Genomic DNA, 26,741 nt, shown 5'->3' on the forward strand with positions numbered 1-26,741 from the left:
CAAGATAACAACAAGTTAAGATAGTAATAATAAGATAACAGTGCAGTAGTGCATTGATGAGTAGACATTTAAACTAAATAGTATACGTTTATGTACATGAACATTCTCAGTGACAGATTGATCCAGGGTTGTTATTGTAACGTGTGGTGATGTATCTTGCCGTGGACGAGTGCTGCTGGATAGCAAAATGAGCAAGACTTCTTGATTTCCACACAGTCTTGTTTATTCTAAATTATAAATATGAGAGCTTCACCACTCGTAACGATCACATTGCACATCGGTCTGAGTACACGCGGCCGATGTCCACGACATTAAAGTTAAAAGAGGAAGTAAACGAAGAAGAGTGACCCAATAACCATACCAAAATAAAAGAGGCGCCACGTTGGGGTGGTATACGTTCAAAAGTGACTGTTACATTATGTATAGTTCCATGGTTATTTCACAGAAACAGGTCTGACACTCTTTGACTGTTTAGCGTTGATCAGAGTGACAGCCTGGGGGAAGAAACTGTTTTTTTATGGCGGGTTGTTTTGGCGTACAAAAACGCAACAACTACGAGAGAGTGCAGTACCGAGGCAACCATCTGCGGCGCCATCTAAAAACAAAAACACTAAAAACAAATATCTATTATCTAATTTATTTCCTATCTATTGGTTGCCTTGTTAGGCTTCATAATCAATGAAAATATAGGTTTTAATATTTTTAGTGTGGACATCTGAGCCTTTTTTGTGTTTGTATACCTTTCGATTTCTATTTTTTTAAATGGTAAAATGTGGGAAAGCTTGATATGAAACATATTTTAATAATTGTTCACTACATATGTGTAGAACTGTAACATGATTCTCCATCTTTGCTTTAGATTATAATTGACAATTTTTGTCAAATTTTCATGGCAATTACACTTACTAAGTCAATTATCTAAACTCAATTACAATTACGACAGGAACAGATTTTTTGAATTACAATTAGAATTATGCCATAATTGTAATTAATTATAAATTACATGATTACTATTATATTTGATCCCAACCCTGGTTCCAGCTACGCTCCTGATGGGTTTTTTTTTTTTGTTCCACCTGCACCATTGATGAATGTTTGGCTTCATTGGTTCAAGTGATTGAATTTCTCAGTATTATCATTGATTTTTAGAAAATGTAAAACATAGTTGCTGGTCTTGTTTTTACCCTTTCTTGGTAAAAAAAAAAAAAAAAAATGTTCATTTCTAAAAGTTTGTGCACCACTGTCACATGAAATGCTCAACATTAGCATTCAAGCCTGTCAGTAACAATGCAGAAGGAAATATTTTTGGGTCTGAGTTGAGCTGATGAACTCTGACAACATCTGTCTGTCTGTCTGTCTGTCTGTCTGCTGGTGCTCAGTTTAGCATGAGATGTCAAATCATGGACGATGAATGACGGGGAAGGGAAGGCTGCAGACTTTCATAACCAAGCTGATATTTTTTTTTTTTTTAGGTAAACATCCTCGAGAAGCGAGGGTCTAAATATATATCTAGGTGTTGATTTATTTATCCAGTAACTGTGACTGCTTAGAAGCAGCAGGGGAACATGGTGTTTCTGCTTTTCAACAAAAAAGCACCTCTTTGGAGGTTTCCGTCTCCGTTCACTAGAAGCATTTCTCCTATTGGAGGGAATTTGTTCAAAAACATTTCCATTTCTTTTTCTTTTCTTGATTCGTTGTGAACGTAATGATGCTTCTGTTTGCTGTTTTTTGTGAAAGTTAGAGGTAGATGGAGATCCATAGAAAATAAACAAATATAGGTCATTATATTTGGCCATGAAGTGACTTTCAGATTCTTTTTGTCACACACTGTGTTGGACTTGATTTTAAAAATGTGATTTAGACTCCACATGTTTATGTTACGCTCCTAATAAAATTACCCCAAACCTACTCAAATGGTCTAATGCAGAGGTTCTTAACCTTTTCAGCCTGTGACCCCCAAAATAAAGGTTCCAGAGACCGGGGACCCCCACTGTATCTGAAGGTGGTTGAACACAGACATGAACATTAAAGAACAGTCATGTGGAGACGGGACCATCTATAAGGTCAGTAAAATGATGGTCCATCGTTCATTAAATCTGTGGTAAACACATTTATTTATTAATCAGAATAATATCCAGTTATCCATGAACATTAGTATTATTTAAGCCATTGTATATAGTCATCTTTAAGATGTAAATCTGTATTTTAATCAAAAATAAGTGATCAAAGGTGGTGAAATGGGATTTTTAAAAGCCACAGCAATTGATTAAAAGTTTGCGAATTTGAGTGGCTAAAAATGGTTCAAAGTGTAAATATTGGAACGATAAGTAGAAACAATTTGTTGAAACTGGCAAACAATTGGCATGATAAATAGTTAATGTGGTTACATTATCAAAATATGTATGAAATCTGGTGAAAAGCGGTTAAAAGTCACAATAATGGGTCAACCATTTCAACATTAGGTGGGATAAATGGTGGAAAGGGTTTAAGTGTTGAAAGTGGAATGAAATTTTGTAGAAATGGTGTTGAAATTTGATAGAGAAGTGGCAGAATTAGCAGTAATGTGCAAAAATATGGCAAGAAAATATGATGAAAATAGGTTAAAATATAGCAAGTTTGGTGCTATTGCAGAAAAAGGGTAGAAATAAGCAAAAATTGGCATCAAACTGTAAAAAAAAAAAAAAAAAAATCTTAGCTTTTTGAAGGCAACTGGAGACCCCCTCACAGTGTCTCCTGACCCAAAGTGGGGTCCTGACCCCAAGGTCGAGAACTCCTGATTTAATGTGTGAAAATGGAATTGATTTAATGTACAAGTCAAACACCAAAGCCAACTTTTATTGATTGAAAAGTCAAAGAAGTGCTACATGAATCCTTCCAATGCCAACACATCACTGCCACATTGTTTCCAGTGCATTTACAAAGAACCAAGACGCTAAGCTTAAATATGTCAAACATCTGGAATTATTATTCTGAAACCATCTACGGCAGCTATCTGTATAAAACCTTAGAAAGCTTTCTGATACTTAACTGGGAACATTATGTCAAACTAAATCCAATATGCTTTAGAGATGCTCACTTTGACACAATGGAACTATAGGTTTTTGATTTTATCCAGTAGAAATTGAACAAATAAATGAAGAAATTCGATTTCTTATTAGAAAGACTTTAGTCTAGATGGCTTGTTACTGCGTGAGTAACTGAATAATAAACTGGGAAAAGGAGAAACAAACCAGACCTTCAACCATTTTGTAAAGAAGTTGCTGATTAGAGAGGAAAAGTTCCCCAAACCTGGATCTCTTGAACAAATTACCAACTTGTGTAAATGTTAGCTTTTAATTCAACAAGAATTGTCATTTACTTAAACAATTTCAAGGGATTTGTTTGGTTATGTTCTTCACGTTTGGCTTCGCACTGAAAAAACAAAAACAAAACACAAATTACTTAATTATTAGTGAAAACGAATAATTCAATCCCTTTGTAGAATTTACATTACCTTTGTTTCATTTTCAATCTAAAATGCAAATTAGGAACATGTTGATCATCACTGTGCCTTTGCAACCCATACAAGGTAAATACAATAAAATAAGAGGATGAGTTATTGTCCCCATTTTTAATATAAATGTGACTGGCTACATTTTAGATTATTACCATAATGAGTTCTTCAGTGGGAAGTAAAGCTTTATAACTATTAACTCTAAAACCTTGATGTATGATGAGAGGAAGTGAATCAATGATCTGAATAAGAACAGCTCGCCTCACAATGCCATGAAAAGTAATCCCATTACAATCGCTTTATGTTAACAAACTGGAGCTGCAAATTTTTCGAGTAAACCTTGCTTTTTTTTCCTCTGGATTCTAGTTGGATATGTTCTACACGTGGCGATAAAAAAAATGGCATTTTCTTTCCTTTATCCCCTGTAGTAATAATGCATCATTTTGCTGATGATGGCACAAATCAAAGGGGAATTATCCCATAAAAACTTCAAAAAGTCATAGCTGTCACACAACTGAGCAGTGTACAATAGTTGTTTGTCACAAGTAATGTGAAGTGCTCAAAACGTTGCTGAACCTGGATTGTGAGTTTTTGCTCTGAACTGGTGAAATTAGCCTGAGAAACGTCGCTCTCAACGATGTGTAAAGGGAAACCGTAGCATTTCAGCTTCATCCCAGTCCTCATGCTTTGCACGGATGAGGCTGATACTTGTATTCTTCAAAAGTCTGAGTAGACGCCAGCGTTTGTTTGCAGTTCAAACAGTGAACAAATGATACTCAAGATCAACTGGTGCCTAAAATTGTGACGAATTCTAAGCACGTAAATAAAAACCCAACCTTTTAAAGTGAGTCTGAATGCAGAAAAACGTACAAAACAGGAACTAAAAAGACAAACAAACAGCGTCACCGATTGGACAGTTTGTGCACTGACGATACCAACAAACCACTCGCGAGACGTTTTCCTCTCACAGCGTCTCAGGTCTTTGTGGAGAAAGTGTTCTCTGATTAAAGGCAGACGCTCCCCACATGTCCATATGTCCATATGTCCACATGTCCACATGTCCGTACTACACCAGCGATCCAGCTTGGCTCTGAGCAGGCACCATGACGGCGACAGCCCCCATCCGTGTGAGAGACGAGGAGCTGATCTGTGGGGACACAGTGAGTGGGGGGCCCACCTGAGGCTGTGCGCCCTCAGTTCTTTTGGGAATAGCAACCATGGGGCTCCTGAGGAGCTGCGGGGGGCCCCCGTTTGTACTCGGAGGACGCTTGGTTTTGCGCGGCGTGCCTCCGACGTTGTAACCTGGGAGTCCCTGTAGGGTGTTGGCCTCGCCCGGACGCAGCTGGTAGGCATTGATGACGGAGCCTGTGTCTGACGCTGATATGGGGGAGTATGGGTAGTGGTAGTTGGGAGGTTGAGGGTCCCGTGGGCGGGGGCTGGTTGCAATGGAGGACAGTGTGCCATTTTTAGACATGATGTCGGAGCCGGTGGTGCTTTTAGCCCAGGACACTCGTTTTGGAGCCTGAGCATCCTCCCTGTGGTCAGAAGAGAAGAAGAACAAAAACACTCCTGAAAACAGGTGAACAAACAAACATCCAGGTAGAAATGCTCACATCCTTCCTCCCTATCGCAGTTTTCTACATCACCTTAGCAGAAAGATTGTAGATCCTGAATGCTAATATTACGCCTATGAGTGCGGTTATTACTAATACCAACTAGAGTTGTGTCTGATTAAGTTTCTGACGTGTTTGGATCGGTTAGAACTCAAAGAAACACAACTATTTGCTGCCTGGGTGTCCTTTATGGAATCAGAACAGTATCATAATGAATTAACTCTTGCAGGGTTTTTCACGAATGCACATGCTTTGTTTTGTTGTATTTCAAATTCATAAATGCACACGATCTGTTTCGCAAATATATATTTTATGCAAACTTGTAATATAAATTCTGAAATGCACACGATCTACTTCACAAATATGATTTTGAGGCACACTTGTAATATAAATCCACAGATAATGCGAATTGCTGAATGTGCATTAACAAACTGCTTCTGTGCTGTGAAACCTCTGCGTATTGGTGAGATAAATCTGTGCGGTGAATTTTGACACTGCCCTGACGTCGCGGGTCAACGAACGTCACCATTGGCTGATAAAACTGATTGATAGATTCATCAGTTAATCAGGTGTGTTTGCTTTCAGCCAGTCACATGGCTTCTTACATTTTCTCCATGTCTTCCATGTTTTAAGGTCTACCTTTGGTCCAAATTTTGTCAAAATCCATTACGTACTTTTGACGTAATCCTGCTAGAATAAACAAATAAATAAACACCAGGTAAAATCTTAGCCCTTTGGTGGCGGTTATTGGACTGAAACACTTTGCAAAACAAACCTAAAACAACATTTGGAACTGTTTTAATATACAGTAGCTAAATGTAACAGTTATTTTCCTCATCCTTATTCCTGCTACTGTAGACAACTTTGTGTGTGATGGAAAAGCTGATGAATTATGAGAGAATATTTAGGATTTAACAGAGTTGAATAATCTGTTTAAGCTAACGGAACCTCTTTTAAAACGTATCAAGTCATCCAACAGGAAGTTGCATCAGTATCAGCCTTTGGAATACTGTGACGAGAACGTCATTCTCACTTGATCTCATTGGCTATCTCCTCCTCTGAGTCGCTCCTCCTCCTCAGGATGCAGATGAGGAAGAGCATCATGGCCACCAGTCCGACCAGTGAGCCCAGTGTGGCAGCTGCTATCATGCCTGCGTTGGATGCTGCGGGAAAAGGCAAAAAACAAACTCATTGTTTGCTACAATGTGTGTGTGTGTTGTGCAGTGTGTGTGTGTTGTGCAGTGTGTGTGTGTTGTGCAGTGTGATCACTGAGAGCAGCTGGTCTCACTTACAGGTGATGACCTCCAGGTTGATGGAGCAGCTGTCTGAGCCGGCCGTGTTGCTGGCTCTGCAGATGTACTTCCCTGACATGCCTTTAGTCAGGTTGCTCAGCCTCAGGGTGCCGTGGCGCTCGTCTGCAAAACACACACACACACACACACCGTGTTACACACACTTTAAACAGGTGGGCACGTGATTAGCATCGAGGCAAGGGAAGAGAACCATAAATATTGACACACTAGCACACTGACCTACAATATGAGCTTCTCCAAACTTCTAAAAGCACACATTTAACTAAATAACTAACTATAAAACGAAGTAAATACAACAATCACTGATAATCTAGTTTATTACTAATAAATAACAGCGCTTTAGTTAAATGTTTACTAGGGAGCATTTGATTAGAACAATAATATTTATTTTACACAAGAATTTACAAATAAATTATTTCTTTAAAAGATACAATACTTCTATGAAATAAGTTTGTAAAAATTGCAATCTAAATTTTTTTTTTAGATAGTATAGATACAGTATTATAGATAAATAGCATTAAATACAGTACATTTAACATATTGGAGGTCAATTTTAGATATAGAGAAATATATTTTGTTACAGTTAGTTTTGGTACATAATTGGCATATACTTATATTTAATATTCCTGTACATCAAATACAATATTGAATAATATTTATATAATACTTACCTTACATGTTTTAAATTTACATAATTAAATGAATACATAATTTGCATGATTTTTATTCTATTTCAGTTTTTGTTGAACTTGCACTAGAACTGCTGTGGATATGACAATGAACTTAAATCTTGAATAAAATGGAAGAATTTAGGATTAAAGGACCTTGAAGAGGATAAGTATGTATAAAAAGTACAGATGGATGGATTTGAACCTGTCACTGATGATCTCTGTTAACCAATAGTGATCCAGAACTGTGTGCTGACATTGTAAATGACGTAGTTTTGCAGCACTGTTTGTTTACCGGCAGTTTATTTATTTAATTTTTGTAATAATGTCTATCTTCAAGGTCGTGAGAGGGCAGCCAGTCTGTGTTTATCTCACAATCTGCTCCTCGCAGCACATCTGCTAAAACAGGATAAGAACAATAAACAAGCATCGGCCCCCAAATCCCTCTGAAATCCAATCGCAAATGTAACACTGTGTCATGTCTTCGCCTGAGTGTTTACGTTGTCATGGCAACCCAAAAAAAAAAAAAAAAGCAACTGTTTACTGCTCTTGAAGTGGCATATCAGAGAGAGAGATTCATTGCAGACGTCAACTAGGGCTGCACGATTACGGCCAAAATGATAATCACGATAATTTTGATCAATATTGTAATCACGATTATAATCCTTTTTTTTTTTATCTTGTTAGCTTTAACAAGTAATTAAATTAGCTTTAACATGTAATTATAATTTTAAAAAAATTGTTTGAAAAAAATTAACCCATGAACTGAAATTGTGCCAAAGGCTAACAGAATAAGAGCCTGTATTTTAAATATGCAGACAATCAGGTTAATTTAATGGTGATCACGATTAAAATTCGATTAATTGTGCAGCCCTAACGTCAACATATTAATACAAGAGACCAGAATATCCTTCACATTTTTTTGTATCCAAACAGCTGCTTTTTATCCAAAAGTTAAGATGCGAGGCGACGTGGACTGAGCTTTGTGTGTTTGTGTCGCCACCATCTGCTACTTTATCCCCACGAGGGCGAGTCAACACAATTATAATATTACTACTGCCAATCTGTTTAAGGTTAAAGTAAGAAAATGTTCCAACTCGCTGTCAACGTTTTACCACCTGCCATATTTTATACAGAAAAAAAAATAAAACCCAGACCCTTCTGCAGACTGTGATGATTGAATAGCCAGCTGACCGGTTGAAGAGCAAAACCTAAATGTGACAGATTATGATGACAGCGAGTTCAAGCCCGTAGCACAGTGAGCACAGTGATCATGTACCAGCAGGGGCTGAGCTGTAGGGGAATGAATGTGACATTACTGCCTCGTATCACCGCGGGGACATCACTCATATTCTACCGTCATCACTGCAAGGTCAATGCGCAGCATTTCTCACAACTCCCACCCTGTGACATAATGTAAATCAGCCTATATGTGGACGGCTCAGGGTGTAACGGCTCCAGTCATGATACTAATATCCAGAGTTAATCCGTGCTCATGAATAGGAGAAATTATCTTGTGTTAAAGGTTCAGTATTATGCTATTTTTCACCCATCTCCATTTGTTCTAAGAACCCCCAACAACATAGTATTTGAAGTTTATTTTCCCAATCGAGCCTGTTTTCAACAGTTTTAGCCCTCTGATAAGTCCATTTCAGACCGCTTCTAAAAACAGGCTGTTCTGGGGCCTTCATGCATACAGTATGCATGTGTGGGCGTGTCTGTAAACGCTGACTCCTCGCCACAGCTTTATGACCATAGCAATTTTCTTTTGCTATCCACACACTCTTGTTATTGTTTTTTGTTTACAGTAAAACACATGGCTGTTTAAGCGGCTATTGTGATTGGTCCAACAAACACTGCTTCACGGTATGTGGGTGTGTGATTGTGTGTGTGTGGCAGAAGCAGCAGCAGCAGCAGCAGCAGCAGAGCCAGTCAGCTGTTTCCAACACTCACCGGAGTGTTAAGCTGATAAGTCACTTTCTTCTCCTCTTTTAACCACATAAATAGTCAGTTTAAGGTGATAATCATTGTTTTGTCCAACCACTGCATCGCACTGCGTCACAAACACATCAGATAATGTCAAAAGTGATACGAGGCAGTATAACAGATACTAAAAATGGAACTGCTCCTTGGGCACTACATCGTGGCTGCCCACTGCTCCTCAGGGAGGGGTTAAATGCAGAGAAGATATATTCTATATTACACCGCAGTGTTTGTTTTAGCTGTGAGGTAGTTTGAGAGGGAGGAACTTGCATTCTTGTAGGGTGGGAGGAGCCAGGGTTGTCAGGAGGAGGAGTTTCCTTGTTGTGATGTCACAACTCAAGAAAAATCCAACTCGCCCGTTTGGAGCTGACTTTTTACAAAATGTGTGATAACAAGGGAGAGAGGAAACAGAACTTTTTCAACTTTGGCCCTCTGAATGAAGCTAAAGGAATGTACAGTATATCACTGTAGCAAACCCATTATAAAGTGAATTTTACACAATACTGCCCCTTTAAGTATGGATTAACTATTTAGTTTGAACTGTGTTCCTGTTGAGAGTTTTAGTCCTGGCCCAGTGCTTTGTTTTATCACTAATATTTTATTTGTCATAACTGTTCTCTTTTTGTCATGTCGTATTCTCTCTGTATTTTAATACCGTTTACATTTTAGGTTGCCTTTTCAAATCTGGCCAGGAACATCAGATGAAAACTAGCCTCTTTTGGCTAACTCTGGCTCATGTCTGTTTATTAATGTGCATTGTCTTTTTGAAATAATTAATACATTCATATTCAAATTCACAAAACTAAAACCTACTGTAGACCAGTAGAAATGAATGAATAAATAAATAAAACTAAACTAGTAGAACCTGGTAACTAAATCTAAAACAGTACAGATTAAACAAACGTTTGGATTTATTATCACATTTAAGTTATTTTATTTAATATTAATCTAAACAGACAATATCAAACACGGTTATACTGTATATGTATACATATACTGTTGTTAAAATTAGGTGGTTAGAATTATCTTGTGTTTTGAACATAAAATATACTGATATCCAGCTGCTAACTTTAAAAAAAAAAAAGTAAAACTATTGTAAAAATAGTAAACAATTGCATTATGCTGACCTCTGGATATTTTACAAAATAAATACATAAATCAACATTTACTATAACATATCTTATAATAATGCATTGATTGTCAAATAACATCACTTAAAATAATGACACACACACACACACACACACACTTGAAAAATATTCAACTTGACTACTGTTACAGATTGGCACAAAGCCAAGTCGCAGCTGCTGCACATGTAGCGTTGAGCACGGCTGTGAGTCGTTAGCAATCAGCTGGACTGGAGTTTATATGAGGAGGGTTTCGCTCTCAATTCAGTTGCTATGGGAATGGGACTCAGAAGGTTCTGGATCTGCACCATATGCTGGCCTTCTTTAACGATTGAGTTTGACGGTGAATGTGTAAATGGTCGATAGAGTACTTATTCTATTGTTTGTGGTGAACACCTAATTATAATTTGGGTCCTCATTTTATCAATCATTTTGATAGATTCATTGGGTCACAACGCGCTAATTTAAGCCAAGTGATCACAGCCTTGCTCCGTGCGCATGCACATGAAAGGGGTGGAGATTGCAGCGTCTGGCCAATCAGTGGAGAGAACTGGCAGACTGGGCGTCTTTACAATGAATGGAGAAACAGCTTAAGATCTTAAACAAATATAATGAATAAAAATCAATGATGACAGTGAAGAGCCATAGTGTTAGTGCAGTGCACCACTTCATAACTTGGTCCCGACCAGGTAGCTGAAGTTTAAAACGATGAATAATTAAAATCCATAATTCAGACAAAAGACAACCCTGTTGTTTCAGAAAAGGCAGGAATGAGAGAACTCAGGCAGGAAGCTGCTGACACTGTTAATGCGTAAAAGCGCAAGATTATTTATATTAATCCAGTGAATGATAAACGGACAGCGCTCTGCAGTTAAACTTTATTACAGCACACACGTGTTTCTATTCAAGTAGACCTCTATGCCACACACACTGGGATGAGAGCACATTGTTTAACTGTAGCATGGCCCTGCTGAGGCTGTCAGCGTATGAATGAATGAATTATTCATTCATTCATGATTTTACCTGTCCACGCATACAATCGAGACCCAGGCTTCATCATCTGACAGGATATTATCGGTAAATGATGAAAGCATTGCATTGGGCTTTGTTCGTTCAGCATTAATTGCCATAGTGATTAAGCTCCAGCAGGTTTTGTATTACATCACACACTGATTAAATACCGCAAGTTAGTGCGATAAGAGGTAATCTAGATTTGTAGTATACGCCCCTAGAGAGCAGAGGCCCGTTGTTTGTTTGGTGTTTGTTACCTTCATCCATGACCGACCCTTGTGAGTATGTTTATTGTGCTGTGCTCTGAGTGGGAAAATGTAACAACTACCAATAAATGAAAATACAGAGAAAACTTGAATTTGAGATAATACAGAATATTACACACTATTCTAAAAATATTCCACACCCATTTTCACAAATTTACAACATAAAACCTAAAGAAAAAGTGCAGTTTTTACCAAGTTCCAAATTCAGTCATTATAAACTACAATATAGAAAGTGTGTACAATTGAACTTTTATTCTAAGTTTTTAAACTGCTTTCAGAGGTTGGAAGAAAGAAGTAACAATGAGAGAAAACATGTTTCTAGCTCAGTTTTTAGTTCCTTTTTGTCTGTGAGTCATTTCCGTGCCCCAACCCACAAGTTGAGAAGCTTTGTTGTAATAGAAATATACACTACAATAGTTACGTAAGCAGATATCATCTATAAGGTCTGATAGTTTCTAGTCTATTAGTCAGGGCTTTGCTGACTTAACCTTCTATGTCTGTGTTATTAGCTCAATAAATAGTGATAATTGTAGTTTGTGTTTTATGAGGAAAATGTCTACAATAAAGTGTTGTCTTGAGATATTATTGACTTTCTTAAAAAAACTATATCTAATACCTACTGTGAAGTTTTAAAGGATGAATTCAACCCTTAACCAACAAATATGAATCAATTTACAATAAAAGTTTTAACATGTTGTGAATATATTTTACACATGACATTCAGTTATTATTACGAGCTGATGTTTTCCTTTTTCAGAGTGGACAATGATGTTTGAATCTTTCAGTTTCACTTTTAAAAAAAAAATTTAATTAATGGCATTTTTTTTTCAAGAATATCATAATTTATAAAGTAGGGTTGAGTTGTTTTTTTCCTTTAAAACTTTATTCTTGTTCTTATTCAGGACTGGGGTACAGTTGGGGATATGAGTGGTACTAGTGACACCCTTACCCATGAACCCAAGAACAAGCAAGGGCTGGGGACACGCTCTCCATTCTGGGGGAAATGAAATGAATTTTTAAGGAGAAAAAAGAAGAAGAAAACAGGTTGAGATGAATGAATTAAAATTTTAAAAACATTAAATTAGTGGACAGGGGATGGTGGAGTAAGAGGGTTTAATGGTTTTAGGGGTTGGTGGATTAGCCTCTAAGCTCAGCATGGAAGGAGGATCAGCAATAGAAATGAGTAAAAAGAAAGAAGCATTGAAACAAACATGCAACAGAAATAATATAAAGCCAATGTCAAGAAGAAGTTAAACCGAGAGAGATATAATTGTGTATCTGTGGAGATCCAGATCCAAAAAGCCTCATCAGAGGAAGTAGTTTGTTTTTTGGCGAGTCGGGACTTTTCTGTTTGAAAGAGATGAGCGGAGATCTAAGTAGTTAAGCCAATACTCTATCAATCAGTCTAAGTTGTTTTGCAGATGGCGAGTTTATTGGAACAGCGTTTGGGAAAAAAAAAATAATAAAGAAATCCATTAGTAATGACTATTTTGTTTCTGTTTTCAGCCTCAGTCCATGATGGAAAAGTTATTCTTTAGTGATATACTGTATTTAAAACACAATCAGAAAGATGTATTCTTTTTATTTGTGCCTGTGTGCAAATAAATAAATTGTAAATACCGTATTTTTCGAACTACAATTAAAATCCTTTAATTTTCTCAAAAATCGACAGTGAGCCTTATAATCAGGTGCGCCTTATGTATGAAATTAATATGTCAAAATGTTTTAGTACAACTTTGGAAAACTATGAAGCTGCACTGCTTGATGGATTTTTGGCACTTTAGGGCTACCGTAGTCAGGCGCCTTGCAGAGTGATATGTACCAGTACTGCTTCAACATACTGAACTGAAAAAGTGAGTGTAATGTTCTGTATTTTATGTGTTAAACCTGAACAATGTTGAGTTATTGTTAATGAGCTGAATAAAGTTTGACTTATCTGACTATAAACTTGTTTTGCTTAACGCGTCTTAATAATAATAATAATAATAATAATAATAATAACAAACCGGTGCGCCTTATAATCCGAAAAATACGGTAGTTTAAACCATAAAATGTGTAAATACTATTGAGGCTGGATAAGTTTCTCTTTGGTAAAAAAATAAATGATCAACACTCAATAAACACAAATAGTATACATATAGTTTTTAGAGTTTAGTGTTTAAAATTCATCAATTATTCCCGAGATTTTCTTTGCCTTGATTGCAAAAACAAAAATGTGACAAAATAAAAGTCATTTAAATAGTTTACAGGTTTTTAATTGAAAAACATTAGCTAGTTTTACTGCAATTGCAAAGCACCTCCTATTAGTTTAGCTACAGCACAATGAATGAATATTTAAAACTAAACACTTCATCAAGTGATTTAAAGATCAAATTAGATTTAAGGACTTGGTGTGACTGTATATTATAATTCATTTCATTTCATTTTGTTGGTTTAAAGAAAGCTTCAAATTTTAAACGATATTTTAAAAAGTTCCAGAATATTTAATTTAAAAAAAACAAAACAAAGACGTATAGATAATCCCTAAACGTGCAGGATTAAGAACAAGTAATTGATGTGAGGCTTACAAAAGGTTTTTTTTTTTATTTTTTGAAAGAAAAAAAAAAAAAAACGTACAATTTGCAATCACATATTTTAGATCAGTATTAAATATCTTAACAAAGTGCAAAGTAAAAAAACATTTTCTTTTTTTCAGCATTCTAGCATAGCATTTAAGTTTTTCCTGTCTTTTTAACTTTCTCCTGTGGGCCGAATTTGATGGTCTAAAGGGCTGGATTTGGTCTCCAGGCCTCGAGTTTGACACATGTGCCTTAGGGCCTAGGTTCCCAAAGTGGGGTACAGGTACCCCCAGGGGTACGCAAATTGTCATAGGGGGTATGTGAATGAAAATTCAAAACAATGAAAACATTGGAAACTAAAATATAAATAGAGCAGTTAATGTTAATGCTAGGTTAATGCTAATGCTGGCTGGGTGAATGTTAATGCTAGGTTATTGCTTTGCTTGGTTACAGCTATTGCTAGACTAATGTTCAGTCAATGTTAATGTTAGGCTAATGCTAGGCTAATTTTATTGCTAGGTTATTGCTATTGCTAGGCTAATGCTATTTCTAGGTTAATGCTATTACTAGGCTAATGATAATGCTATGTTAAAGCTAATACTAGGTCAATATGAATGCGAGCCTATTACTAATGCTAATGTTAATGTTGATGCAAGATTAATGTTGTTGTTAATGCTAATGCTAGATAATGCTAATGCCAATGATAAGCTAAAACAGTGTGACGCGAGCCAGCACCTGTATCCTCATTTGCATTTTCCTCAGGAAATGCAAATATTCTAGTTATTATTATTATTATTAATATATATTATTTCTCAACAGGATAGGTAACATTCACGTTGTATGACATTACATTATGTTTTTTAAGTGTGCAGGAGTAGGGGGTACATGGCTTCAGGTTAAATGTCTGAAAGGGGTACGGGACTGTGAAATGTTTGGGAACCACTACCTTAGGGGCTGCGCCCCCGCCCCCCAGTTTGGGCACCACTGAACTAGATTCATCCAAATTGTAGTAAAAGTAAAATGTAAACAAATGAATGTAAGCGTGTTTATTGGACACTTACTCTGCATTGGGGAGAAGAAGACCTCAGACATGGGTGCAGCCTTGGTCCATTTGTAATGCGGGGCTGGTTTCCCATAAGAGGACTTGCAGCTCAGAGTCACATTACCATTCACCACTGGGTTTCCTGTGATTGTGCACACTGGGGGAGAAGGGGGAACTGGGGACGGACAAAGACGTGTGTGATAAGATCAAAGGATCAATGACTCACTGCTGAACTCTGATAGGCTGCTTTAATCCACTGCCAGCAATGAGGACGTTTCTCACAGAAGTGGCCGTATTACGCTCAAATAAGTGCTCTAATGTCTCTGATCTGACTCATTTCAATCTGCTACGAGTGGATTACAGACACCAAGATGAGTTCAATGTGAAAAGTGCTTGCTCATATTAATGTGAAAAACACACATGGCTCATCAGCCTTCAGACTATGCTCAGCATTTTAGTGAATGTGCAAATCAAAGACTCTTCTGATTACATCTAACCTTTGAAAATGCTCTGAAGCTGTAGGCTTTTTACCTTTGACATTAAGGCGGATTTCTCCAGAAAGGCCATCACCCTCCCGGACGATGACATTGCAGACGTAGCGTCCGGAGTCCGACTCCTGCGTGTTGTTGATGTAGATGGAGAGGTTTGCTGAGGGCATGCCCATACTGAAGCCCACTCGCTTGTTGAAGTCGTTTTTGGCATAACCGACCTCACCTGAGCTGTAGTTGATTACCTGCTCAGAGAAAGGAAAAAACACCCCATGATCAGAGACTTTATGATTGTGGATATAAAAGCACAGATATGTGCAGAAGTAACAAAGTACAAATACTTTTGTGTAATTGTTCCAGCAAGATTAATTTTGTCTTCTTTTTGAATCGTATGTTAGGTTAAGGTTTTGTTTATTCAGACAAGGTGTATCAGGAATTTTTTTTATCTCATGACGTGTTTCGACTGTCAACTGCCAGTCTCCATCAGAGGATTTCTGCAGATCGCCTTTGATGCTTCCTTTGAAGTTTCACTTGACTTCCATGTAAAAGTATTCTGTCAATTTTTTGTCAAACTATTCAAAAAGAAGACAAAATAAATCTTGGTGGAACTATTATACAGAAGTCAATTGAAACTTCAAAGGACGCATCAAAGGCGATCAGCAGAACTCCTCTGAGGAAGACTGGCAGTGGAACCTTGTGTGAATAAACCAAACCCTAACTCAGCATGCAAATACCCTGTTACAGTACTTAAGTAAAATACAGATACCAGAAAAATCTACTTGAGTATTTATTTTTTTGGCAACTGTCTGTGTACCGAGATATTGAATCCTGGCGACGCCACTGACTGGGACATCCTGACAGTAAAGAGTTACAATAATCTAGTCTAGATGTAACAAATGCATGGTTTCATTTTTCCCCATCACTCTGGGCCAAGATATTCCTGATTTTAGCGATATTATGGAGGTGGAAGAAGGCTGTCCTTGAGATTTGTTTAATATGAGAGTTAAAGGATAAGTCAGCATCAAAAATAATGTCAAAGTTTTTTACTGTGGTGCTGGGTGACAGAGTAATGGCATCCAGAGACACTATTTGCTCTGATAATTTCTCTCTGAGGTGTTTTGGACCAAATAAAATCACTTCGGTTTTATCCTGGTTAAGAAGGAGAAAGTTCAGAATTCCTTTATTAATCCCAGGGGGAACGTTACGGCTCATCCAGGATGTGATGCCTTAAGACAAGCCTGGAGTAACTGATGAGTTTCATCTCACTGCATTGAGAGATAGAGATGTGTGTCATCCGCATAGCAATGGAAATGAATATTTTGGTCTCTGATAATGTTACCTAGTGGAAGTATGTATAATGTAAAGAATATTGGTCCTAAAACTGAACCTTGTGGAACTCCATGATTAACTCTGGCGTGGAGAGTTTATTAACATGAACAAAGTGGGTTCTGTTTGACAAGTAGGATTTAAATCAACCCAGCGCTGTTTCTTTAAACCCAAAAACAATTTCCAGTCTCTGCAACAACAAATAATAATTAACTGTATCAAAGGCTGCACTGAGATCTAAGAGCACCAGAACTGAGACCAACCCTCAGTCTGAGGCTAAGAGGAGATCATTGGTTTCTTTTATTAAGGCAGTCACTGTGCTGTGATGGGCTCTAAAGCCAGACTGAAAGCTCTCGTATAAATTGTTCCTATGTAGGTGATCACATAATTGACCTGCAATGATTTTTTCAAGAATTTTAAAAACAAAAAGGAGATTAAATCCGTGTATCATTCGTTCATTCGTTTTTCTTTATGTAACAAAAACATGAAAAACAAAAAAAAAACACTCATTATCACGTACTTCGGCAAAATCGGTAATGGAGAAAACGAATACAGGTGTTTGTTTTCCGTTTTTCGTTTTCTGTACCGACGCAAAAGAGCTTGAATTTGGATTTCCGTTTTTGCATTTTGGTTTTGGAAACAAATATCAAATAATTTTTTTTTTCGTTTTTCGCGTTTTTGTTACATAATGAAAAACGAATGAACGAATGTTACACGGATTAGATTGGATATTGGCCCAGCATTGGACAGGTCACTTGGATCAAGGGCAGGTTTTTTTATGGAGAGGTTTGATTACAGCAGTTTTAAAGGCCTGTGGCACATAACCTGTTACTAGAGATGTGTTAATCCAATTCATCATATTAGTGGAAGAACATCTTTAAATACTGAAGTTGAGATTGGATCTAAAAGACAGGTTATTGTTTAGAAGCACTAACTATTGAGGCAAGTTCAGATACACCAATTGGAGTGAAACTTTGTAAATAAAAGCAAATAAATAAAATTTGTTATACTTTTTACTTTTTTACTTAAGTACAGTATGTTTTTAGTCAGTCTTCAGAAAAACAACAAACAATAGTCTAACTCTTCAGCCGAAAAGGTTTAGGTTGAAACAAAAGCTTAAACACACCTACCCCATTACAACAAAACTAAACAAGATTCTCTAGATAATATCACACAAAACCTCTTTTTATACTACAAGTTTTATATATACAGCTTAAACAAGCACATCAAACATATCGGTAGATACATATATACACATGAATGCACATATACAGTAGTAATATTTTACTCCAGTAAGGGAGCAACTTCAATCCTTTTACCAGAGTCATTTTCAGTTGAAGTATCTATACTTTTACTTGAGTACTGAAGACTAGTACTTTCTCCACCTCTGGATCTGTGCAATATTTCATCTAAATTCAGGTCATTCCTTGTGAAGCGCTGCTGCATCAGGACGCGCAGATTACCCACAGAAATCAACGTCCTTCATAAAGATAATCCCCACATGTACAGATGGTGGATGTTTGAATTTTAGGCAGATTTTCTGTCGACGATAAGCTTACATGCATCCAACGCAGAAGCTGTTTAGATTATATTATTAATAATTCAATTCACACACTCCCACCGACACACGTGTGTGCAGTAATTGTGTGGGTTTTTAGCAGCGCTTCGTGCCACACATGAGATGAAATGTCATTAGTGGCATTAATGACACCAATCCTTCCTGTATTTCCTGACGCTTTTAGCCACACATCCGTAAAAACGGCGATAGCAATAATCCTTGTCACACGATCATATCATATATTTCCAACTTACATATTATTGAAAAGAGTTTCCAGTGTTAGCCAATATAAAGATAAGCTGCCTTAAATGAAAGGTGAACAGGCTCAGTGTAAAATATTCAAAAGATTTAGGATTAAATCCTAAATAAAATCCTAGAATAAAACCTGAGCTTTAGCTTTTTTATATACAGTGGCTTCACCGCGCCACATTTTGTTCTAATCCCTTTAGATGGGCTGTGTTTTCTCCCACACAGCAGGAGGTCAGAGCAGGGTCACTTGCGCAGCTACATCATTATTCTGCTGTTTTTCGCTGTGAACTCACTCACCTGCTTGGATTCGTTCCCTGAGAAGTGCCAAATGACAGAGTTTCTGGAGATGTCTGAGTTGGGGCTGTACCAGGCGTGTAACACCACCGTCTGGCCTCTCACCACCTCCAGCTCCTTCCTGGGGATCTCCACCCTCTGACTGTCACCTGGAACACACACAGAGGACTCATAAAGGATTCAGTAAAAAACACAAGACGCTTTGTGTGCAGTCGCATGGTTTTAGGAATGTTTTTAATGATAAGTTTTAGTGGAAGGGTAACACATTCTATCCATGCAGATTCTTTTAAAAAGCACTAAAAAACCACCTTTTTAAAGAAAGGGTTCGACTCAGTCAGCGCTGCTGATATTGATTGTATTTTATTGTATTTGAATTTGTCTTTTATCTTTCTATATTTGTATTTGAATGTATCTTATCTTTGTGAAGCACTTTATTACTTTATCAATAAAATGTACTTACTTACATTTATCTAACTATTTTCTAGCCACATTGTGCTTCTTCTTTTGATTATTTTTTTAAAACAATCTGTTGTGGTTAATGGATGAAGTAGTGAAAGTATTTAATTGTCGGATGTCACCAACAGTCAGGCAGAAATGAGCGTGCTTAAACATAAAAAAAAATAGCATAAGAAACATTTTTCGCAACAAATAATCAGCTTTTAGAAAAAAAAAGTTTTATTTGCTTTATTGTTACAACTTCTTTATTGTCATGCTTTATAATGTTACTTGTTTCCCAAGTACTGTAGCCAAACAAGTGCAAGGTATGGGAAGATATTTATATAATTGCTTGCAAACCATTTTTTTTTTTTTTAAAAAAAAAAGGTACAATAACAAAAACATTTGTCCCAACAAATAAATATTTTATTTGCTTTACTGTTACAACTTCTTTGTTGTCATGCTTTATGATGTTATGTGGACAATGTACTTGTTTCCCAAATACTAAAGCCAAACAATCTCTTTACTAAAAACAATTAAATAAAGTCAAAATTTTCCAACATTTAGTGCAAATAACTGTATGTTCATATTGCATGCATTAAAAAAACCAAGCCAAGAGAACTTCATCTATATATAGAGCAAAAAACGTACATTTATTGTCAGTAAACAAGGAGACGTTTACAAAATAATGTAACAAATAACTTGACATGTTAAGACTGAAATGATGAAAATAAAGCACTTAATGGAAAGACAACATGAAAAAAAAAAAAAAAAATTGAAAAAATAAAAACTAAGGAGGTTGTCAGACTCACAGGGTGCCCAGCCACCTGAACTAGACAGAGGAAGCTGGATCCATTGATCCCAGCAATCAAGGTCCACGTTTGTCTCCAGTTTGAAGCTCGTTAAAAATAATTTAAAAAAAAAAATAAATATTAGGAATAAATCTAAGTGCAGAAAAGCAAAGGGTTCAAAGATCCTTGGTGTGTGCCGACGGGGCGAGTGGAGAGAGAAAGCGGCTGAGTTATGATCCATGGACACTGACAGCCTGCTGAGATGTCCACATCTGTTCAGCCGGGCACGGGCACGCCTCCCTTCTTTTCCTGACTGATGGCATGTAGGAGCAGAGAATTAGGTGACAGGAGGTGGTGATGGTGGGCTGTAGGGTGCACGGATGAACTGGAGGGAAATGTGCAGCCATGTGAGAGAAATAAAGAGACTGTGCTGTGCGTGAAGCCTGAGAAAAAGAGGTAGAGCTTGTCTTTCACTGCAACGATTCTTCAGTGCTTTCCTGTTTCTTTGGGGGCCATGTGACCCCTCTTCTTTTAATTTCTCATTCTTTGGATGTGAGAGTCCTGCTGTCTAATCCCTGGACAATCCCAGGCTCAATCCACCTCACGTGAGTAACAGAGATGGACATTGATATGATGCAACACATGGTCACTTTTTTCCACACCGAGGCTGTGGTGATCATCATCATCACTATCACAGTACTCTACATCCTCCAAATGACAATTAGCAGATCACTCCACTTTACATTTAATCATTCGTGTCATGCTATCCCTGTTGAGCCTCTTTATGGAGCCCATGTGTCAGGAGCTGGAAATGAGTCCTTGAGTTAAAGCTCTAATCATCTATCTACCGTATCTATGCCGGTATCTAAAATCTCTGATATTATGTATTGTTTTTATTGGATTTATTGAGGTTATTTTTCAGGGTCTTCTTAAAATATACTTATCCTATGTTTACAGTTAAATATATGTACTCCTTTGGATAATAATAAATTGTTCAGTTTATTTTCAAATGCTGTTGCTGACTATTGTTCTCTGTTTGGCTAATGTCACGTGATCAAGCCTTTTCTAACATTCCACACTCAGTAATAAAAGTAGGTATGATTCATGCTGATTTGGTATTGATCGATATCATTATTGGGCAAAACTGAAGGCTGCAAGTGAAAAGTATTGGAAGTGAAAAAATGGTAGCATGACTCCCCTATCTATTCACTCATATATTACCTTTTATTTAACCAGGAAAGTCTCATTGAGATTAAGAATCTCTTTTTCAAGAGAGTCCTGGAAACAGTTAGGGTTAAGATACTTGCTTATGGTCCCAGAGTTGTGGCCAACAATAGATTTGAACCGGTTACAAGCTTGCTTCCTTGACGACCCCATGATCCCACTAAGATGGCCATTTGTGGTCATGTTAGTGGGATGTTCTTTGTTTTTGACTTTCTGTCTGGGTTTCATTTTGGTTTGTCTGTGTCGGGTATTTGGTTGATTTTATTGCATTGATTTTAGTCAAACCAGCTTGTGTCTCTGTGGGTCTGTTCAGTCGAGGCTACGTCAGCTAACAGCTGATCATTTCAACACTTGGATTTGGCTCAGTTTGTATTCACAAGGGACTTCATGAACTCTATTCTCTTTAAATTACATTTTTTCTCAGACACGTTGGTACATTTCTCACATCAGAACTGGAATTACCAAAACTAGTTGTTCAATATTCACATCATTGTGTCACTTTTTCACATCAAAAAAGCAGTTTCTTATTTCTATGAAAAAGTTGGCCTGAGTCATCAGCCAGAGAGAAGAAGAGGAAGGGGAGTGAGGAGGAGTTGGGAGACGGAGGAGACCGAGGACATATGGACGTTACTGATGAGAAAAGAGTCACAAAGTTTTAAATCATGGTCTTAAAATGGCCGAGGCTGGTCCAAGGTTGAAGCCAAATGTTGGGAGAACAACTTTGTCCTTGATCATTCAGACTTTTGGTCAACAGCAAACTATAGCACTGTAGGTACAGTTTATCCTAACATGTTCACATTTCTACTTTAGTTTTTTTCTTCTTCTTTGTGCTATGCAGTGATGTCTTGTCCTTTCTGTATCACTATGACATGATCCATCGACCAATAACAGTAAAAACTGTAAAAACGTGAAGGTGAATCTCTTACAATCAATCTCCCACAAACACTAAGATATAACTAACAATTTACATCCAAACTTTAGCCAAAGTTGACCTCAGAACATCCCTCCCGTGACAACTTGACTAAGCATTTTGACTTTCTTATCCGTACACAATGACTTGTCATTATGATAGCACTGACATGTTTACGTATTTATGTATTTATTTCGAGCAGTTTAATACAAAGAGAAAAGCTTTCATAAGTATGTGTACATATATTTTTCCATTTGTAGCCTACATTGCTAATATACATGTACACGTATTACCATTAATACTGTAGATAAACATAAATACACTGCTTGAAAGCTAGTGAGATGAAGTAGCACTTATTTCCCACCCCCATTTTTCATTCAGTTTTCAAATGTTCCAGACATTTTCATCATTATAATTAATATTATATACGTACATACACAAGGCTGATAGAGATGCATACTTCCACAAAATATTTGATGACAATAAACCATGTTAGATCATATGTCCATGTTCATTGAAGTCACACATGTTACTTTTGAGAGATGAACGAAGGTTTTTGAGACGAATCTTTGCAGGTGATGAATGGTGTTTTGCTGTTTAAAAATGCACTTACTGTTGTGAGGGTGATTCGAGAAATGTATCAAAGCAACTTAGGGAAACTAAATAAATTATACAGTTTACTGTGGATATGATTTTCAGCAGCAAAAGCAGGAAGAAGGGAAAACTGAGCTGTGTCTTCTGCCCACAAAACATGCTAAAACATTGTTATTCTTCATAGTATTTCTTTTCACTGCTTCCCATCTGCAATGATCCATTTTTAATGTTTTATGCTGTTTGTTTACTCTTCGTCAAATGTGTGAAATGATTTCAACCGCTCCAAAAACCTTGGAAAACAATCCAAATAGAATCTGCCGCAGTAATGCAACCCAGACTGTTTTTAAACTTTAAACAGGAATTTCATCCTTTTCAATTTCATCCCCCTAGTTACGGGGCATACAGTATGTGTCTGCTTTAAATTTAATATGTTAAAGTTGAATTTATTCAAATCACTTCTTACTTTTTTTCAGGAAATTTACTTTGATCTCCTGACATGTTTCGACTGTCAACTGTCAGTCTTCTTCAGAGGCGTCTGCTGATTGCTTTGATGTGTCCTTGACTTCATTCTGTCCTTCTTCGGAATAATATGTCAAGGTTTGAAATGAACTTGCTGGAATTACTACACGGAGGTCAAGGACACATCAAAGCAATCAGCAGACGCAGACTGGCAGTTGACAGGAGATCAAAGTAAATTTCATGCAAAAAAAGTTGTTGGAATAAATTAGACCTTAACATATTATTCAAAAAAAAAAAAAAAATTAACTTGCTGGAATTACTGCTTTTAATTTGCAACAAAATTGTTGAGACAAAGTATCACAGTATCAAATAAAAAGCTATTTGCCTTATTATTTATATACATACAGACATTCATATATATGTATATACAGTGTTTTATTATATATATTCAAACTTTCATAGACATATATTCAGACTTCGAATATATATGTGGACTTTAATTCATTCCATATATTCCCAGAGTCAATAGATACATATTTAATTTCCTAAACAGCTTGCCATATATATTAGGGGTGTCCCAAACTGATATCGGTATCGGATATCGATCCGATATCAGCCAGAAAACAAATATCGGATTTTATCGAACTGCATCTATAATCTCCGATATAAGCGCTCCCATAAATTTTTGTTGTTTTTGTTCCCGCCCTTAGTTGCTCCCACCGTATGTTGACAGTAAAAAAATAACTGAAGTGAACTTGAATTGTTGACTATTGTTCTCTGTTTGAGAAACATCACTTGATCAAGCCTTTTCTAACATTCCACACTACAAAATAAGTAATAAAAGTATGTATGATTTGTGCTGGTATCGGCTTGTTATCGGTATCGACCAATATGCAAAGGACACAATATCGGTATTGTATCGGAAGTGAAAAAGTTGTATCGCGACATCCCTACGTCAAACTTTCATATACATATGCTCAGACTTCTAATATATACTGTATATGTAGACTTTAATTTATTTCATATATTCCCAGAGTCAATAAATACATATTTCATTTCCTAAATGGCTTGCTATATATATATACGTATATATACTACATATATATAAACATATATAGCAAAAGAAGGAATTCACATTTCACTCAAAGTAAATAGTAAAGCAAACTCTGTCTATAAGAGCATTGACTGGACTTCCTGTAATCCTGTTTCTATCACCACTGAGACCATGATGATGTTTTTATCAACACTGCATGACAAAATGTTGAACCCTGTGATTTGTACTGTGAAATGTCAAAGCGAGACTCTCACTTCTCCACTGAACCATAATGAATATCGCACACTTTCTGTTGGCTCATGATGTCTTGACTCCTATTGCATGTGAACAAAATCAATCCTAATCAATTCCACAGCTGCCACCCTCTCCACGTCTGCTTCGAAGGGATATTACACTATAGTCAGAAAACACAGCGTGTAGAAAAACAAGCTTCATGCTTGCTGTTTATTTTCTAAAGCGGTTGTGTCTTTGCATTCATCGAGCCGGTGGCGTGACATGTAGGCCATAAGAATTATGTAACAACGTTGAGGTTCATATGAAGTCATCTACACCACACAAACATTGCACGTTTATTTCATTTACATTGTGTTCCAGTCAATCAAAGGGGATAAGGTTTATTTTCTGTAGGTTGATGAGACACGCAGACACTAAATCTGAATGATGCATGGATAGATACTCGTACTATGACGTTAGATAATGCCCTGTGGTCATCCCAGACGATTCCAGTGCTTCTTCTTTGGAGCAGGTTGATCCTCACAACTGTGTCATTCGATTGTTTATTAAATCTTTGCTAATCCACGGCCGTCTCCATCTGGCTTTAGTGTTTGTTTGTTTGTGAGCAACAGACAGTTTAAGACGTGCACGTGAACATGAAGGCAATGTAAATCCTGTCTAAGTTTTTTTTTTTTGTTTTTTTTAAAGGTGTAAAAGCTACTAATGAACGGGATGCAGAACTGATACTCACTCACTTCTAATTATTTTTTTGCTCGAGGCTGTTATTTATCTGAGCCATGCTTTATATCTGCTAATTGGATTTTTTTTTCTCTGTAGAATAAACAAAGTTTGAAGTATCTGTTTTCCCTGCAGGCGATCCATGCTGTTAGATATTGACACAGGCTTAGGGGCTGAACCATTTAAGAGAAGCAGAAGGTCAGAATAAAGAAAGAAAAAGACACCAAACATGAATGTTGCTGTAATATCTTTAGCTGTCCATAGGGGGAGGCACGCTCATATGAATAAGATGATCTAAAGTGTTTCTCTAACTTTAACTTTTGAATCCAAGTACCCCCCTTTTGTCTGACTACAACATTTTACTCAGAATACTATGAATAAATAACTATAGCGCATAATGATGGAATAAAGGAGTAATAACACATTTTAAATCTCATTTTGTAAATAATAATAGTAATGTTTTATTTATATAGCACCTTTCACAGACAGAGGTCACAAAGTGCTTTACATCAGCTCATTCACACTCACATTCACACACCAATTAGAAAGCCGCCAAGCAACTTGGGGGTTCAGTGTCTTGCCCAAGGACACTTCAACACATAGACCGGGGTCGAACCGCAACCTCTCGATCAGAGGACGACCCCTCTACCACCTGAGCTATATATTTATTTTGTTTTTATCATTTCCACTCATCTCCCTCCTGATGGGACCAAAATTGACTCTTGTGTGTTTTTCGTGTCATTTTTGTCATATGTTTTTTATCTTATTTTTGTGTTTTTCTTGTCGTTTTTGTGTGTTCTTGGTGTTATTTAAATTATTCACCATCAGTATGTGTGTTTTGCTGTCGTTTGGTTGTTTCTTATGTCGTTTTATATGCTTTTTGTGTGTGTGTGTGTGTGTGTGTGTCTTTTGTAGTGATCTTGTGTATTTTTCTCATTTAGTGTGGCTTTTGTTGTCATCTTGCATGTTGCTGGCAATAGTGAGTATTTTTCACTCTCAGTGTGTGTGTTTTTGGTGTAATTTTGTGTATTTTGTGAGTTGCTGATGTAATTTTGTATGATTATATTATAAAACCCCATATTTGTAATGCTTTAATTTGTCATTTTCCTCTCTCTCTCTCTCAAGTACCCCCGGTAGTGCCATTGCGTACACCCATTTGAGAAACACTGGTCTAAAACATGAGTCTAAACCTCTAAAGTGAAATTATCTTATGACCAAACTAATCAAATCATGTACAATGAGCATAAATAAATAAAGGTATTTTACTCTAAGGTCACAGTTTGTTCATTGAAGTGTTGAAAATCAGGCTCGGAAAAACCAAGTAGGTGTCAGAT

The 26,741-nt window shown here is 36.8% G+C and overlaps 1 protein-coding gene across 1 annotated transcript in view; it reads right to left on the minus strand.

Moving 5' to 3' along the window:
• Positions 1-3,496: 3,496 nt before the first annotated feature.
• esamb (endothelial cell adhesion molecule b) overlaps positions 3,497-26,741 on the minus strand; it is a 66,699-nt gene continuing 43,454 nt past the window's right edge. Inside the window, exons 2-7 of the mRNA XM_028465075.1 lie at positions 18,993-19,138; positions 15,606-15,807; positions 15,094-15,249; positions 6,399-6,521; positions 6,140-6,269; positions 3,497-5,028 (exon numbers count right to left, since the gene is read on the minus strand). Coding sequence (XP_028320876.1) covers positions 4,560-5,028; positions 6,140-6,269; positions 6,399-6,521; positions 15,094-15,249; positions 15,606-15,807; positions 18,993-19,138 — 1,226 coding nt within the window. The 3' untranslated portion in view covers positions 3,497-4,559. The remainder of the gene's footprint in view (positions 5,029-6,139; positions 6,270-6,398; positions 6,522-15,093; positions 15,250-15,605; positions 15,808-18,992; positions 19,139-26,741) is intronic.

The sequence above is a fragment of the Gouania willdenowi genome, chromosome 13 (genome assembly GCF_900634775.1).
Source record: "Gouania willdenowi chromosome 13, fGouWil2.1, whole genome shotgun sequence".
Lineage (NCBI taxonomy): Eukaryota > Metazoa > Chordata > Actinopteri > Blenniiformes > Gobiesocidae > Gouania > Gouania willdenowi.